At 43.9% G+C, this 15,212-nt stretch overlaps 1 protein-coding gene and 1 long non-coding RNA gene across 3 annotated transcripts in view; one reads left to right on the plus strand and one right to left on the minus strand.

Annotated features, from left to right (window-relative positions):
• The window catches only part of RUNX1 (RUNX family transcription factor 1), a 243,819-nt gene that overhangs the window by 76,623 nt on the left and 151,984 nt on the right, over positions 1–15,212 (minus strand). For both annotated transcript variants that reach the window (XM_058296203.2, XM_058296204.2), the window contains one exon: positions 10,430–10,586. In XM_058296203.2, coding sequence (XP_058152186.1) covers positions 10,430–10,586 — 157 coding nt within the window. The remainder of the gene's footprint in view (positions 1–10,429; positions 10,587–15,212) is intronic.
• Positions 13,175–14,704, plus strand: LOC131278302 (uncharacterized). Its single transcript, XR_009185629.2, has 2 exons — positions 13,175–13,263; positions 14,388–14,704. It is a non-coding gene; the product is annotated as an uncharacterized lncRNA (long non-coding RNA).

The following is a 15,212-nucleotide window of genomic DNA, read 5'->3' on the forward strand; positions in this document are numbered from 1 at the left end:
GAACTCCTGTGCACGTGCCCGCTTCTCACACTACACCGCGCTCCCTTCTAGGGGCCTGCAGAACCATTGCGAATAGATGCCTGGGTTTCTAGGTCGCGACGCGGAACCAGAGGGATAGCAAATGGGGCTATCCCTGGCTCTGGGATAACCTCGGACTCATGGATTGGGGCAGAACACAAGACGGTGGTGGAGCAAACATCTCTCCAAATAACAGATGGATGGAATGAGTCTTGCTTTATATGTGGCAAAAAAGAAAGAAAGGAAGGCAGAGAGAGAGAGAGAACAACAGATCGCCTAGCTGTTCACTTGCTGTTGATGAAAACGCCAAAACACAACCTTAAGAATGGCTTCCAGTGTCCAAAATGTCCCTAAGTGCAGGCCAAGGGAAGCTGCCGTGGCACTACTATAAAATTCTTCTCGACTTGGGTGGAGGCAGCAGTTACTGCTCAGGAAGAATGTGAGGCTGCGGGTGCCAGCCGTGTAGCCCGACGACAGCACAAAGGGATTATTCTGCTTCATTGTGAAAACGCAGTGTTTATTGTTAAAATATGATCGGGAATTGAAAGGGGCATGTATGAATCATAAATATTTGCATGCTATTAATGTTTGGACAAAGAGTTGGAAGGACTGGGTTGGGAGAACTCCTTTTCCCATGAAAAACAGTGCTTCAAATTACAGTGCATATTTAATTTAGTCTCTTCCATTGCTAATCTGAAATCTCAGGGCCCGCTGTGGTATATAACCCTTTCGTGACCTCAGGGCTCTAGGGGGCCGAGGAAGAAGGCTAAGTTGTTGATGTTCCCTCCTGGAAAACTCATCCATTTAGGCAAACTTGCAGCTGGTTGGAAAGCAGGCTTCCGTGGGTGTTGCTCTTGGTTGTTATTGTTTACCAGCTCCCCGAGTTTCCAGTAGTTACACTGCAGAGTTAGCATCCCTGTAACAGAATTTGCCATGAAGCTTATATGAAGTAATATCTCCTACCCAGTAATCCTCACTGCACCCACCTCCTCTCCTGACAAAGGCAGGATTGGGCTCAGACACGTCAAGTAACTTTCCCAAGGACACATAGCCCTCGGCCTATGGTTCTCAAACAGAGACGATTTTGTCCTGCAGGGGACACGTGGCAATGCCTACAGACGTTTTTGGTTGTCACAACTGGGAGGAGAGGATGTCACTGGCATCTAGTGGGTAGTGGCCTGGGCTGCTGCTCACACACCCTGCAATGCACAACCAAGAGAGGCTGAGACACGCTGGGGTCAGTGGAGAACCCGGCCAAGTCCAGGTACTGACACTGGGCGCTAGTGCCTATTTTGAAAACCATCCTGGGCTGGCCATCCACTTGCAGATATTTAATGAGTGCATACGATGTGCCAGACACTGTTTTAGTTACTGATAATACCACATGGGGCTTTTCTAGTGTAGGGCTGGATCTTTGCTTTTTCTGACATTCTTGGTAGTCTACCGCCGTGGGGCTTACAGGTGCATCTTTATTTCTTCTCCACTCAGGGGAGGTGCCATGGTGTCTGGGTCTCTGTCCCCACTGCAGGGTGCCCTTGCATGCCATGGCGGATCTGGAGCTTTCTTCCCAGCCACCTTCACCCTCCAACACACTCACTGGGCAGGGCCTGGGCTCTGGGGGTCTCCCACTGAGACACTGCCCACCCACTTCAACTTGGAGGGTTAACTCTTCTAAGTCACCAATTGTCTGACACGCAACAGAGCTCCATGATGAATTTTCCAACTGTTGCTTAACTGCAGGGAGCCTCGAGGAAGCAGATGTATATGCAGGATAGGGAAGTTAGGAGGGAGGTCTCCATGGAGGGCAAGAAGCAAACCCACAGACAAAACCTGGAGAAAGCAGCCACAGCAGAACTTACTTAAGCAACCCAACCTGCACAGACATTCTCTTGACGTAGTGAGAATGCCTAGAGAAGCCTTTTTCAGACTTTTGACATATAGGTCATCATTAATCATTACGGAAATGCAAATCAAAGCCACAATGAGATATAATTTCAGATCCACTAGAATGGTTACTATTTAAAAAAAAGGAAAATGAACAAGTATTGGAGAAAATATGGAGAAACAGGAGCACTCGTTCATTGCCAGTGGGAATGTAAAATGGTGCAGCCAGTGTGGAAGATGTTCACAGCAGCATTGCTCACAATTGCCAAACGATGGAAGCCCAGTGTCCTGTGACTCTTGAATGGATAAGCAAAATGCGGTGCATACACACGATGGAACATTATTCAGCTGTAAAAGGAATGAATTTCTGATACGTGCTACTAAATGAGTGAAACTTCAAGACCGCACATTGAATGAAATAAGCCGGTCACAAAAGGACAAATATTGTATGATCTCATTGATATGAAATTATTAGTATAGAATCAGAAACTAACACAGATTACCAGGAGCTGGGGCGTGGGTTGGGAATGGGGAGTTAATGCTTAATTGGTACGGAATTTCTGTTCGGATTGATGGAAGAGTTTTGGTAATGAATGGTAGGGGTGGTAGCACAACACTGTGAGTGTAATTAAGAGCAATGAATTAGATATTTGAATGTGGTTAAAAAGGGAAATTTTTAGGTTGTATAAATGTTACTAGAATAAGAATTTAAATAAGTGCATAAGACTATAGTGAACCCTAATGTAAACCATGGACTATAGTTAGTAGTATAATTATAATAATACTCTTTCATCAATTGCAACAAATATACTGCATTAATGCAAGGTGTTACTAATGGTATATGGGGACTCATTTTTTTGCATGAGTTTTCTATAAATCTACAACTTCTCTAACAAAAAAATGTATATATAAATAAAAAGTCATTGTTCTCTGAATCTCAGTATGGAAGACAGCAGAGGTAACATGGTGGGATGGGTAGGAAAAAGTTCCAGAAGAACATGGCCGGCCATCTGCCTGTGGCAGCTCTGCAAACCAGTGCTGTCTTCAGAGATGGCCCAGCCAATACCTTCTCTTCTGTGTGTTGCCTTGATTTTCTTTCCAGGCAAGCAACGCAAGCCCAAGGTGTCTGTCCATCATGCATTCCAGCGCCTTGCTTTGAGCACTTTAGAGTCGGAGCTGGACACCATCCATTAACCATTCACATTCCACAACCGATGGGTCAGAACTGCCCAAACCAGGGCACAGCGGCCTCCCGGCCCCTGGATGGAAGCATTCGGGGAGGGGCGGCGAGGCACGAGACGCCCGCTGCGTGCTTCGGTCGCTTCCGACCTGGCCTGTGGACCTGCGCCTGACGTCTGCGTCTCCCAGCATCCCCTGCGCGAGGGCCGCCGCGGCAGCCTCTCCTTCCCGCCACACCCGCATCCTCCGAGGGGCGGGCGGACCTCCGAGATGGCGCAGCTCTACACCTCCAAAACGCTGGTGCGTTTTCATTTCAGAATTCCTTCAAGGGTCACCGAGGCTTGGTCATCTGCGTGAACTTTTCAGGACAGGTTTTTCATGAGGTGTGGAGAGAGGCTGAAAGTGTTAGGGAAGTGCCGCACAGAAGACTTTTTACAGCTGCTTGAGGGTGGGGCGAGGCCAGGATTGCCCCATCTCGCCACTGTTGACTTTCTGGGCCACGGTACTCTTTGTTGGGATGCTTAGCAGCATTTCCGGTCTCTGCCCAATAGCACCCCACTTCCCTGCGCCCCCGGTCGTTCATAGACGCCAAAATGCCCAAATGCCTGCTGGAGGGTTGGAGATATGGGAGGGGGAAATCAACCCCAGTTGGGAACCACTGAGCAAGATCCTCCGGGAAATCGAGAATTACTGGAGAGCTACCAACTTTAACCTGCACAGTGGATTCCAATGGAATGACTAACCACGCCGTGAAGGAGGCTGGAGAAGCACCATTTAAAGAGCAGTCAAGCCTCATTCTGATATGAGTTTAGACCAGCTCCTGATTATTATAGATTGAGAAATAGAGAGCGATAATAGAGACATACTGACTATACCCCATTCAAAGGTTTCAAAAAGAGTGAAGGAAAAACTTCCCTAAGACCCAAAAATAATGCCTTGAGCAAACTGGAACATTTCCACTTCCCAGCGGGGGCCAGGTCTCTTTGCCTTGCCTGATAAGCACACAAGATAACCCACTCCGGCTCAAAGCAGTCGGTTTTCCTGGCAGCGCCTTTCAGCCAGGGAAGGCTCCTTCGTTTGCACAAGGGGACTCAATTGGGACCAGCACTGCCCTCAGCGTGGCTGGCCAGCCCTCCCGCCGACTGGAGGTTCCCCATCAGGTAGGGATTGGGGGGGGGGGGGAGTTCTGCAGTTTGTGCTGCCCATAAATTCTTAATGACGGTCTTAAATCTCAAGGTAAAAGCAGGAATTCATCGAAGTTGGAAAAATAAACAGGAAGTTGGCTTACATCTTCTTTGAGAAAAATGCCGTTTAAATGGATCCTAAATGAGCGCTTCCTCGAAGAGGAAGTCAGCGGAAATGCATTTTGAAGCCAGCAGCTGCCTGGTCCTGAGCAAAGGAGGCCGTCCTGCTCCCTGGAACCCTGGTGGAGAAAGTGCAGTGAGGCAAAGGGGATTCCTACGTGGGATAGGGTCCCCGAGAGGATCTCGCAGCAGCTGGGCGATGCACTGGAACCCCTGCAGCGCAAAATGAAGCCGTGAAGCTCAAACCGAAAGAGAAGGCCGCTGGATGTGGGAGTCAGGCCGGAACAAAAGATGGAGGGGAGGTGTCGCCTCAAGTCCAATAGCGCGGGTTTTTAAAGGCAGGTTGTGACGAGCAGAGCTTTGGCCCTACGACGGAGCTGACAAAACTGGCACATTTGAAAACACTCACAGGCAGCTCATGAATTCCACACTACACGTTTATGAACTTCTATGAATTATTTTATTTGGCCTTCAGAGGTTATTAGCATGGATTTCGTCCTAAAGACAATTTGGTTCCAGAAGCCTTCTCACACGACGGCTAGAAGCCCAAGCGAGCCTTTAAGACCATAGAACCTCTGCTTACTGACAGCACGTGGTTCCTCAAAAACATCCCCTTCCTGATCTGAACTTGTTTTACAATCAGCAGAGAGAAAACAATCAAGCGAGGGCATAGCATCTTTCCCACCAGTCAGTTTTCTTGTCAAATCATAATAAAAAAAGAAATCCAGAGTCCATGCTTCCATAACCCGTCTTCTCCCTGCTCCCGTGACCCTTGCCAGCCAGCACCAAAAGAAACTACGAGCTTGATTTATTAGCACCAAAGCAGTGCTGCAGCCACTGGCTGAATCCCTGTTTGTGTCTGTAAGGCTTGCTGCCGAAACGGGAAGCTCGAAAACATCACTCGACCATTTTTGCTCGCGGAGGCACTTTCTGCTGACAGTTCTCCATCCCGACCTCAAAGAGCCACCTCCACCAAACGCCAGCTGGCTGGCCAGGAAAGGGTTGAGGGGGGTGGAGAGACAAGTCTAGCTTCTGTCCATCCACTGTAAAATACTGCTCACACAAATAACCCCAATAATAGTAATAATAAAAAGCTGTCTGACACCATCCGCAAAGCCTGGCACTTCATAAACTCAGCAAAAAAACCCAGGAAGGGATAACTTGTGAGGCTGCGTGTTCCAGGCTCTTATAATGTTTTTGAGAAATCTGTTCTCTTTGGCTTTCTGCCATGGTGCTCCCACCCTAGGCTGTAAACGGGCAAGGGGTGCCAGGGGCAGGGGTGGAGGAGGGGAGCAACTTGCTTTAAGAGAGTGTTGCAACTCTGTTATTGGCAAACGTAAAACAGCATGAGAAACCTGATCTCCAGAGATGAAAATCTACAGCCAGTTGTGGACACCAGCTTTCGACCTGCCATCTAAAGGAATTATTTGCTGGGGTTGGCAGACACTTGGTATTTCACAGAGGCTGATTCATATTTGCCCACACTGATATCTAAAAACAGAGCTCAGTATATAGGTATTTTAAAGAGTAGGCTAAGAAAAAACAACAGGAAAAAAAAGAGGAAAAAACAAACATGGGTTCTTTGATTTTCCTATAACTTATTTGCCTTTTCCTCATATTCTTTCGAGAAGAGCCGATGGTCAACTTGAATGTTATTGGTGAAACAACTCTGGGGCTGTCAATTGAATTTTCCTTCCCCGTTACATGACTCTTTGAGCCTTTTTCTCAGTAGTAACATCTACAAAAAGATGCGTCTCATTTCGTTTAGAATACCAGTATAGTTTATCCTTTTCCAAATGGACCTTCTCTTATCTCGACCACAGTCTCCACTCATCTAAAAGGCAGCCTGCCCCTAGACTCCCCAAATAATGTAAAATAAGGATGAAAATGCCTTAAGTAACGAACTTTACACAAATCTGCAAGGGCCCAGATCGTGACAGGATAAATATTATGTCTGGAAAGATGTGCACAGCAGGAACCTAAGGAAGGGATTTCATTTGATAAAAGCATCGGGAAAATGTATTCTCTCAAAAGAAGGCAAGATTGAAAGTCACAAATCCCACCAAGAAGTTAAACCCTGCCCTCGCCGGCCACAGAAGAAACTTGGCCTTGGAAGAGGGGGTGGTGGTAATGGATGTTGCATAGCGGCTCTGCAGCCAGCGGCCAGAGCTCGTCTCAGAGAAGAGGCTGTCCTTGCAGGTACAAAATGGGCCCTGGACCCTTTCCAAGCGGTGAAGGCCATCTAGAGGCCTGGAGTTGCTAGTTGCACCACCCAGGTCCTGGCTCTACTAAAAGCAGGTGTTGCCCACCCAGCACAGGGCACAAGCAGACTACCTGCCTCATTTGCTCACTTCTTTACTCCTTTTCCAGGTGTCTACTATGGGCAGCACAGTGCTAGGCTGGCCCTCCAAGGTCAAGGCAAATTTCCAAATTCATGGAGTTTTGGCCTGGGGTCCATGGACTTCCCCCAAAGCTCCACAAGTGAGCTTTAGAGGCCCTGGCAACGGAAACTGCAGGAAAAAAAATTGGCATCTAAGGGCACATGTGCCTTCCCCGCCCCCTTGAAAGAAGGTTACGGAAGGATTTTCAAAATTATCCACGATGTTCCCAAAAGATTAAAAATCTCATTCTTAGAAAAAAAAATAGAATGAAATTTGCAGTGGATTCTCTTCTCTCATTTACAATGTGGTTGACGACATGGTCTGGTAGATTTCCTCTTTGGTTCTAAAATAAATTAATTAAAGCCGTATTCCCTGGTTATCTGATGGATTCCTTTCCAACTGATTAAATACTCCTACAGGGACGGAAGCACGCACAGATTTCATTGCGGAAAACTCTTAAATCTCTCTCAGCTGAAGCCATGATAGACTTTCTCATAATTCTGAAAATATCAGTAGGATCTGTATTAACTGCAAAGAGGTCCTGATGCAAACTGCTGCTAATTAACCTCGCCAAGAGATTGCCTTTGGACAAAATTCTCTTTTTGGACTACTGGACTGAACTCCGCTTTTCTGGAGGTGGCGGACGGGTCCGGAGCATTTGGTTCAAAGTGAACTGCTCTGAGCGACCCTCTGTGACCTTGACATACCCTCTGCCCTTCAGCTGGACCTCCCAGAACCCTCCCTGCCTCTTTCATCTGCTCAGAGCTGAAGCTGCTATCTCCTCTTCCCTTGTACACGGAGACACTGAATCCAAGGAAGAAAACGCCCAGGGTGAGATACACCCAGGACACGATTTTAATCGACAGGGAGAAAAAGGGAAGGAATGGAAGAGGAGTAAGACGGAGCAGACGGCCGAAACCTTCAGCTGCGTTTGTAGGGGCTACTGTGGAGTCAGCAGGCCGTAAAAGCTGGACGGGCAGGTTTTCCCAGTCGCAGGCTGAACCCGAGGTGAGGCGCTGAGAGCCTGGACCGCAGCCAGCACCCAGACAGATCAGTTTTGTAGAACAGAGAAAAACCCTTCCACATGCGACTTCTGGCGATTTTTACCATCTCCACGGACTGGTGGCGGGTAAAAGAAAAGGGAACTTCTCCTCCCATCTGGATTCTAAACCTAGCACCGGTGGCCTAACAAGACCATGGCTTTGGACCCAACGTGAAACTGGCCTTGAAACGTGTGGATGAGCCCACAGCCAGGCACTCCTTGGCCACTTTGGGGCGTGTCAGTGCCACTGCATGTTTTCAGGCCCATTTTAAAAACAGAGCACGAAGGAGCAGGTCATTTTAAGATCCCTTAGTAAGACACAATGAAACCTTTAAAGCATTCAGTAAGGAAGATTAAGCCTAATTGTCAAAATCAGGGCGAATCATCTGCTCTCTTAGTAACGGAAGCAAATTGCAAAAAAGAAAAAAAAAATCTGGCAGGCTCTGATGTTGACACTTACACTTGAAAGAGCAAAACCAACTTGTATTTTACGACTAAAGAAAGAAATTATGAGACAAAGTCAAATCAGGTCTCTTGACAGTTTTTTTTTTTTTTGAGCACTGACCAAAAAAACCCCCGAAAACAAAAAAAAAACCACTCAAGCCCAACAATAAACTCGGTAACCATAACTGGGTCACACTTTCAATTGAGGTTCCTGTATTTTTGATTATTTATTATCACTTGTGGGAAGCAGAGCCTGTGCAGAACAAATAGAGTCCATTTATGGCATTTCAATTAATTTTCTTGTTCTAGAGTATCAGAAGAAAGCCCAGCCTCGGTTGCAGCTATTTTGTTCTTTGGGGTTTATGCAAACTCAAGGACATACTGGCACAAATCATGCAGCCCAATGCAAACAATCCACACCTTGGGGAAACAGTTCACTGTTACCCAAGTAAACACAAGCGGCGATTAGTCACCCACTCAAAACAGAAATGGCCAATGAGGAGTGAGAGATCAGCCCTCAATACCAGAGAAGGAAGCATGCAGCTTTCAAAATCTAATTCTTTATTATCACCACCTTACTGCACTTTGCCAGAAGGCCACCATGGCGCTTCTTATGGGAAACTATGACTGGTGTGGGCCATTAAATAGTTTCCAAAACTTTTATAACCAAACCCGGCCACACAGACCCACAAAGATGCATCTAATGTTTTCCTCTGAAGAACAACCAGATGATACTCAGCTATTGATTCATAATAGTAGAAATCTTCAAGAATTGAATTAGGATTGTTAGCAATGCTGGCAGAGAGCGTCCAGGCTGTGGGGCCTTTGGTTTTTATTGGCTTCTCACCCACTCAGCCAGCTACTTATCAAGATATTTTCTAAACACACATCTCTGAATCATAATGTGAATTCCATTTACTGAAAGGCCAGGACTTTTAATATAGCAAGTGAACCCATTTAATGACTTATGCCTTTATACACGATAGCACCACTTGTGCTTTCAATAAATGGATATAAATTTTCTTTGCATTACCCTATTATTAACACAGGACTATCAACATATATTTTTGATCGTGTTACAAGTTTTTATTTTCTCCAGCTATTCTATTTTGAACGTGCTCTAGGCAGCGAGGATAACAATAACAATAGCCAAAACATCAACACATTTTCACTCACTTCTCCTTGACTAATCAAATGCCCTGAGAACACAGATTTTCTTATATTTTTTAATGCTTTTGTGAAGAGTGGCGGTTGCCGTTATATTTCATTGTTCTTTGGTCATACTTTCATGCTTTCAATATAAGAGCTATCTATGGGTATTTGGGTATCTATCATGTAAGTCTTTTGTCATACTGGAAATAACTATTAACTGTTAGCTTATTCAATACTAAATTAAAAAGTGGGACTTTTCATCATAAACCATCCCACTTCCTTTAGTTAAATTTCTAGTACATAAAATAAGACTTTAGATTTTTGTGAAATGGAGAAAACACAAAGCTTGGAAATAATTTGACGTGAGAGAAGCTTACAACGAGCCAAGATTCCTCTTTCTGCTCTCCTACTTGGTAATAGGCTAAAAGCAAAACAACTACACTTAGAGCAGCACTGATGGAACTATTCTTTCGCTAATCCAGTCTTCAAAATTATAGTACCCTAAAATGTTAAACTGCCCAATAATAATGAGGCATTCAAAAGAAATACAAGAGGAAGGTCAAATTGCCATCAAATTGACCAAACCAGAGTTTGCCAAACCTGTGGCATTAACACTCCTTATCTTCAAATTTTTAGAAATGAGCATTTGAAATTCAGTCCCTTGTCTGAGCATGTAGATTCTAAGCTAAAGGATTCCATCAAATAGATTTCTGGTTTTTATCAAAGAGGAAACCCCTCTTGTAGAATCTGTTTCCCTTATGGCATCTTAAAAAATATTTTTACATTGGAGCAAAAAATCTGAGGGGCTTCCTTGAAATTCACAATTCATATATGTTCCCCGTCAGCCTGAAACCCATTCAATAATAGAAAATCAAAGATGGAAAGCTAGCCTGTTAAAAATATTAAATAAAAAATCTTAAGTAGCAATCATAATAAGAAAGACCATGTTCTTAGGGATTCCATCAGAGAATGCGCTAAGAGTTTGCAGCCTTTGTGTTACAGCATCAGTTGTGACAGGTACGTACCTCTTCCACTGCGACCGACAAACCTGAGGTCATTGAATCTGGCCACTTGGTTCTTCATGGCCGCGGTAGCATTTCTCAGCTCAGCCGAGTAGTTCTCATCATTGCCAGCCATCACAGTGACCAGGGTGCCATCCGGAACGTCCCCCAGAGCCACCACCTAAACGCCGTCAAGGGACAAGTGCCGGCATCAGGAATGATATGCCTGAACGTATACCTCCTTTGTGCAGTAATTGTTCTAAAATTAAACATAGACTTAATGGTGCTTTCTAGTTTGCAAAGGAAGAGGCATCATCACGTAAGCAAAACAACAGAGCAGTTACTCGTGGGAAGATTTCCTTTTAATCCCAATAGGCATAACTAACAACGACCTTCAAATAACGAAACAGTTTCCTAAATTCTCTTAATGAAGCTGCATCAGGCCAGACAGCACAGTTGGAACAAGATGAACCACAGCAAGGTCTCTGAGAAGCCATGGGTACAATTGTGTCTTCCTAACTCCTTAAGTTTGAGAAACAGAATGTCTTGTTCTCCTAAGTTTATAACCTAACCCCTTCCCGCTTGCCTTGACCTCTGCTGATAGGCCTGTTGGGCCTGAACTATATTTTCAGGTGTTTGAGCTTATTTCTGCAAGTACTCCATTTGATCTTTGTTGTTCTTGAATTTACTGCCGCTTACTTGCTGGCGAGTCTCAAATGACTGACACTGTCCCCTGCTCACTTCTACTATCTTGGGTTTCACAACCAGTTAAAGTTTAAATTCTGGCATGCCAGGAAGAAAATCCAAAGTGTGTTTATTATGAATTACAAAATCAAGAGATCTCAGAGGCAGGGGACTCCCACTCTGGTGGGTTCCCCCTCGTTTCTGGGGTGGATGTGGGTTGCATTTTTCTGTCTGTGAGTCCCACAGATGTGCTAACTATGTCCTGAGAGATGGCTGAGGTTTCCTCCCCACACAGCCAATTTGGAAGAGAAATTCTTCCAACGTCACTGAATGGGATATTGTTGCTGAAAAAAACTGGCAGCTAAATATTGTTGACACTCAGGTAACCAAAAAAATTAGTAATTTCAAGACAAAATTATCTGAAGAGCACAACATGAAAATGCTTTGTGCATGTAGCAGGGTCTTTTATATTTTGCCACCATTGGACCCTTCTAGAAACTGTTTTCTTGGTCTAGACATTTATGATTGGCTATATTTCCATTGTTTCTGTTTTTCAAAGGGGTATTAGACTTACCAAAATGCCCCCAGCTGCCTTGGGGCCTATAATTTCTCTATTCTTTGTGGAGTCTTTTCTGTCAGAAGTGAAATTTGTGTTATGCTTTCTGGTTATATAACCATTTTTAAAATTTGTTTTTTGAATCGAGAGTGATAAAGAATTCTTTAAAAGCTACCACAATTATTGTTTCCCCCGTTTTCTGCCTCCCAAATTTTACAGAATAAATTTTTGGTAAATACCTATCTTTTCAGTCCTCTTTTACTAAATGCAAATAAGGCTACCAGAGACTCACCAGAATGATAGCAAAGTCAAATTTTTCGAAGTTCCCATCTGCACTGTCTACTTTATCATAATCCCTTCCCCGTGTCCTCCAAATGATTATCTATTGTTTTCCCTCATTATGACTCATTCAGCTCTTAGATGCTAAGGAGTATGGCAGAAAACATGAACCAGAGGGGAGTATATATCCAATCCCAATGTTACATCTGGAAAACTGGACAAAAGATACACATTTCCTCATCTCTTTCAGCCAGCCTGTACCGTCAAACAAGGTCTGAGGCTTTTATCTTTCCTTTTAATCCTTTCCATCTAATTGCTGAGCATGTTTCCTATAAAGGAGATTTTAAAGTACTGCTATTTATCCCCCAAGCATCCTCTAATTAGGTATTTAGTTCCCATTATAAGTGTATTTTGTTGCCATTTAATTAAGAGCAGTACTATGACGGTTCCTTTTTGGTTCAAAAAACATCACTGAAATCAAGCTCCCTGATCAGTTATTTGCTTATTGTTACCATTTTTTTTTTACCTCCTCCCCCCCCAAATGTGCTCGTTTCAGTCTCTTGAAAATTTTCCCATTTTTTTCACCATTTTCACTTCCCTCTGTAAAATTAGCTCACAGTGTTGAAATGCCCTCCTTGGACCCATCCTTTTACTTCCTCCTCCCCATCCCCCCTTACAGTCAGCGAGTCTACAGGGACTGGAGCAACGACATGGTTTTCAAACTGAATAACTCATTGTTGGGTCTGAATCTGTGAAGAGGTTAAAATAAATAAATCTTGTTTTACAACTACCAAATGTATTCTAAATTGCCTTCCTGCTACTGGTGTTGCTTTCACGGAACTCGGGTCGGTACCTCTCTCATCTTTCCAATGTTATTCTCATCAGTAATTCGGCAAATTCCTGAGACTTTCACCAAGTAGAAACAAATAGAGAAGACAATTATCTTGGTGACTAAATCATAAAAGGTTGTTGGTGTTGGAATTTAAGACTAAGAAATGTAGATGTTTAAAGGGCCCCCCTACACACACACACACACACCTTTTCTTTTAATAAAGCAGGCATCAACGTTATTTGGGTGCTCAGAGATCGTGTGCTTGGCCATTTATTGATTTGGGGGGCGGGGAAGAGGGCAATGGTAAATCCAGGGAAATTTCACTAATAATTTATAGCATCCAAGTACTAACAAACTTTAGGTGAAGTAAAAAAAAAAAAAAAAGAAACTAACGTTTCTGCTTATTTGTTACAGATTTTGTCATTGATTGGCAATATGAGAATGAAAGCATATCTCTTGTCAACCAGAAGAAAAGGAGCAATTGGAATGGAAAGCTAGAAACAAAAGGTAGGGAAACACAAACATTTATTTTTCACACAGACCAAACAGACAAGAAGAGACTTGCTGGCCCAAGAGATCTCATATTTTATTTTACTTCTCTGTTTTTAAAGTGTCAGGAAGTTGGGCAAGACATCAGCGCTTCTATATACTACATGAATCTCCCAATACTGTTCTTGTTTAGTTTGTTCACAGCCCAATACGGCATTTAAACTAACTCTATTTAGGTTGGAATTATAGTTCCAATTCAGTTTCTTTAAAATCCCTGAATTTTCCAGTGTTTCAAAGAAAGCTACGGAGTGGAACTTAGAATTCAGCCGAGATGATATTTAATGCATGGCTAGGGACGATTATCTTACTGACAGAAATTTACTATTATTGCTTACTTCTTTTTTATGAAAAGAATGTTCCTGCAGGCATTCGAGGCTGCCCTACTTCCCTGCTGAAGGCTTATTTATACCTTTGGACTTCAGTGTACCAGGGCCTAAACAAACTGCAATATTTTACTATTCCAGAATATATCCTAAATCATCCGGACAGCTTTTTAGGCTGCTTCTGTTGACACTGGTTAACACGTGGCAGGTTTAAGAATTTTCTCAGCAGTAAAAACATGTATCTTTCCTATGCTAAAGTAAAGGTGCTCTATGGGAAAAAAGGGGAGGGACAGGGTGGGGCAGGTTGGGGTCCAGGATGACCAATAGGGTGAATTTAATCTATTTTAAAGAATATCCAAAATATTATATTTTCCAATATTTCCTAAGATTAACACACAGGATTTTCAGAAAGAATTTCAGAAGATTCCTAGAGAAGTCCTTAAATGCTTTTCCCATCACTCTCAGCAAGACAGTACCACTGTTTGACCTTCTCTCCTCCTTATTACAGAGAATATAATCATGCTTTACCAATTAACTTCTTAGGGAGATTGGCTGAGGCTTATTTCGAATCCAAATTTTAAAAGAATAATTTCTGTAGAAAAGGCTCGGGCTGTGGGAGGATGGCTGGGTAAGTACAGAGTGGACCCAGGGACTCACACTTAAGCACTTTGGGATGCACTCACGTTTTGAAGTTTAGCTTGCTTTTTTCCCTGACCTTCGCGTTTACTCGCTCACTGAAAATTCTATCTCTTCTTTCAGTTATGCAAGGAGCAGGTTTCCCTGGCGAAGAAGAGGCCTCTCTTTACGGGGTGGTGACAGATGGGAATCAAGTGGTCTGATTTCTCTGCTTTCCATTCCTTTCCCCCCGAATGTTCTCAGGACCCACTTAAACTTTGTTCAAGAGAGCTACACCTTGACCTTTGAGCAGCCTACAGACTGTCACTCGGTACAACACGCTGAATTTAGAAATACCAGTAAGCTGTCAAGGATGAAAAGTGGAAATTTCAAATTTCTACATTTTAAACGGCGATTACAATTTCTGCACAAAGGAACTCTCTGTGGGTTCATAAAAGCAATGTATATGATTTTCCATTCTTTTGAGGAAAAAAGAAATTTACTTTCTTTCATGCGGTGGCTTTAGAAATGGCCCAGCGTCATCTCCTGAAGCTTCTTCTAATCATTTGATGCTGAATCTGTGTGTTGGTTCCCTGGCAGAGAAGGGAGCACCCAGAAGAAACCCTGCTTTCCCCTAAGGGAACCACGGAGCCCCCAGAATCCGTTTCCTGGTGTGTCAGGGGGCTCTTTAGGGTGATCATCAATGTGTTTTCTTCCCCCTGCTCTTATCTGAACGTGACCCCAGGGCTGGCCCCTTGGGGTCACCTCTCAATTGGGTGAGCCCTGAGCCCAACTGTGTCTATCTAAAGGGATTGGGATGATTCAAAGTCAAAGAGGCCCTCCAAACCAAAATCTAGATAAATGGAGGAAGGGTGAAAGAGACAAGTGGCTGGCTCCCAGATACATGCCCCATCCTCATTTCCACGTACCCCCCGCCCCAAAAAATCCCTGCTTTCAGAAAACTGAACG

The sequence above is a fragment of the Dasypus novemcinctus genome, chromosome 4 (assembly GCF_030445035.2).
Source record: "Dasypus novemcinctus isolate mDasNov1 chromosome 4, mDasNov1.1.hap2, whole genome shotgun sequence".
In the NCBI taxonomy this organism is placed as follows: domain Eukaryota; kingdom Metazoa; phylum Chordata; class Mammalia; order Cingulata; family Dasypodidae; genus Dasypus; species Dasypus novemcinctus.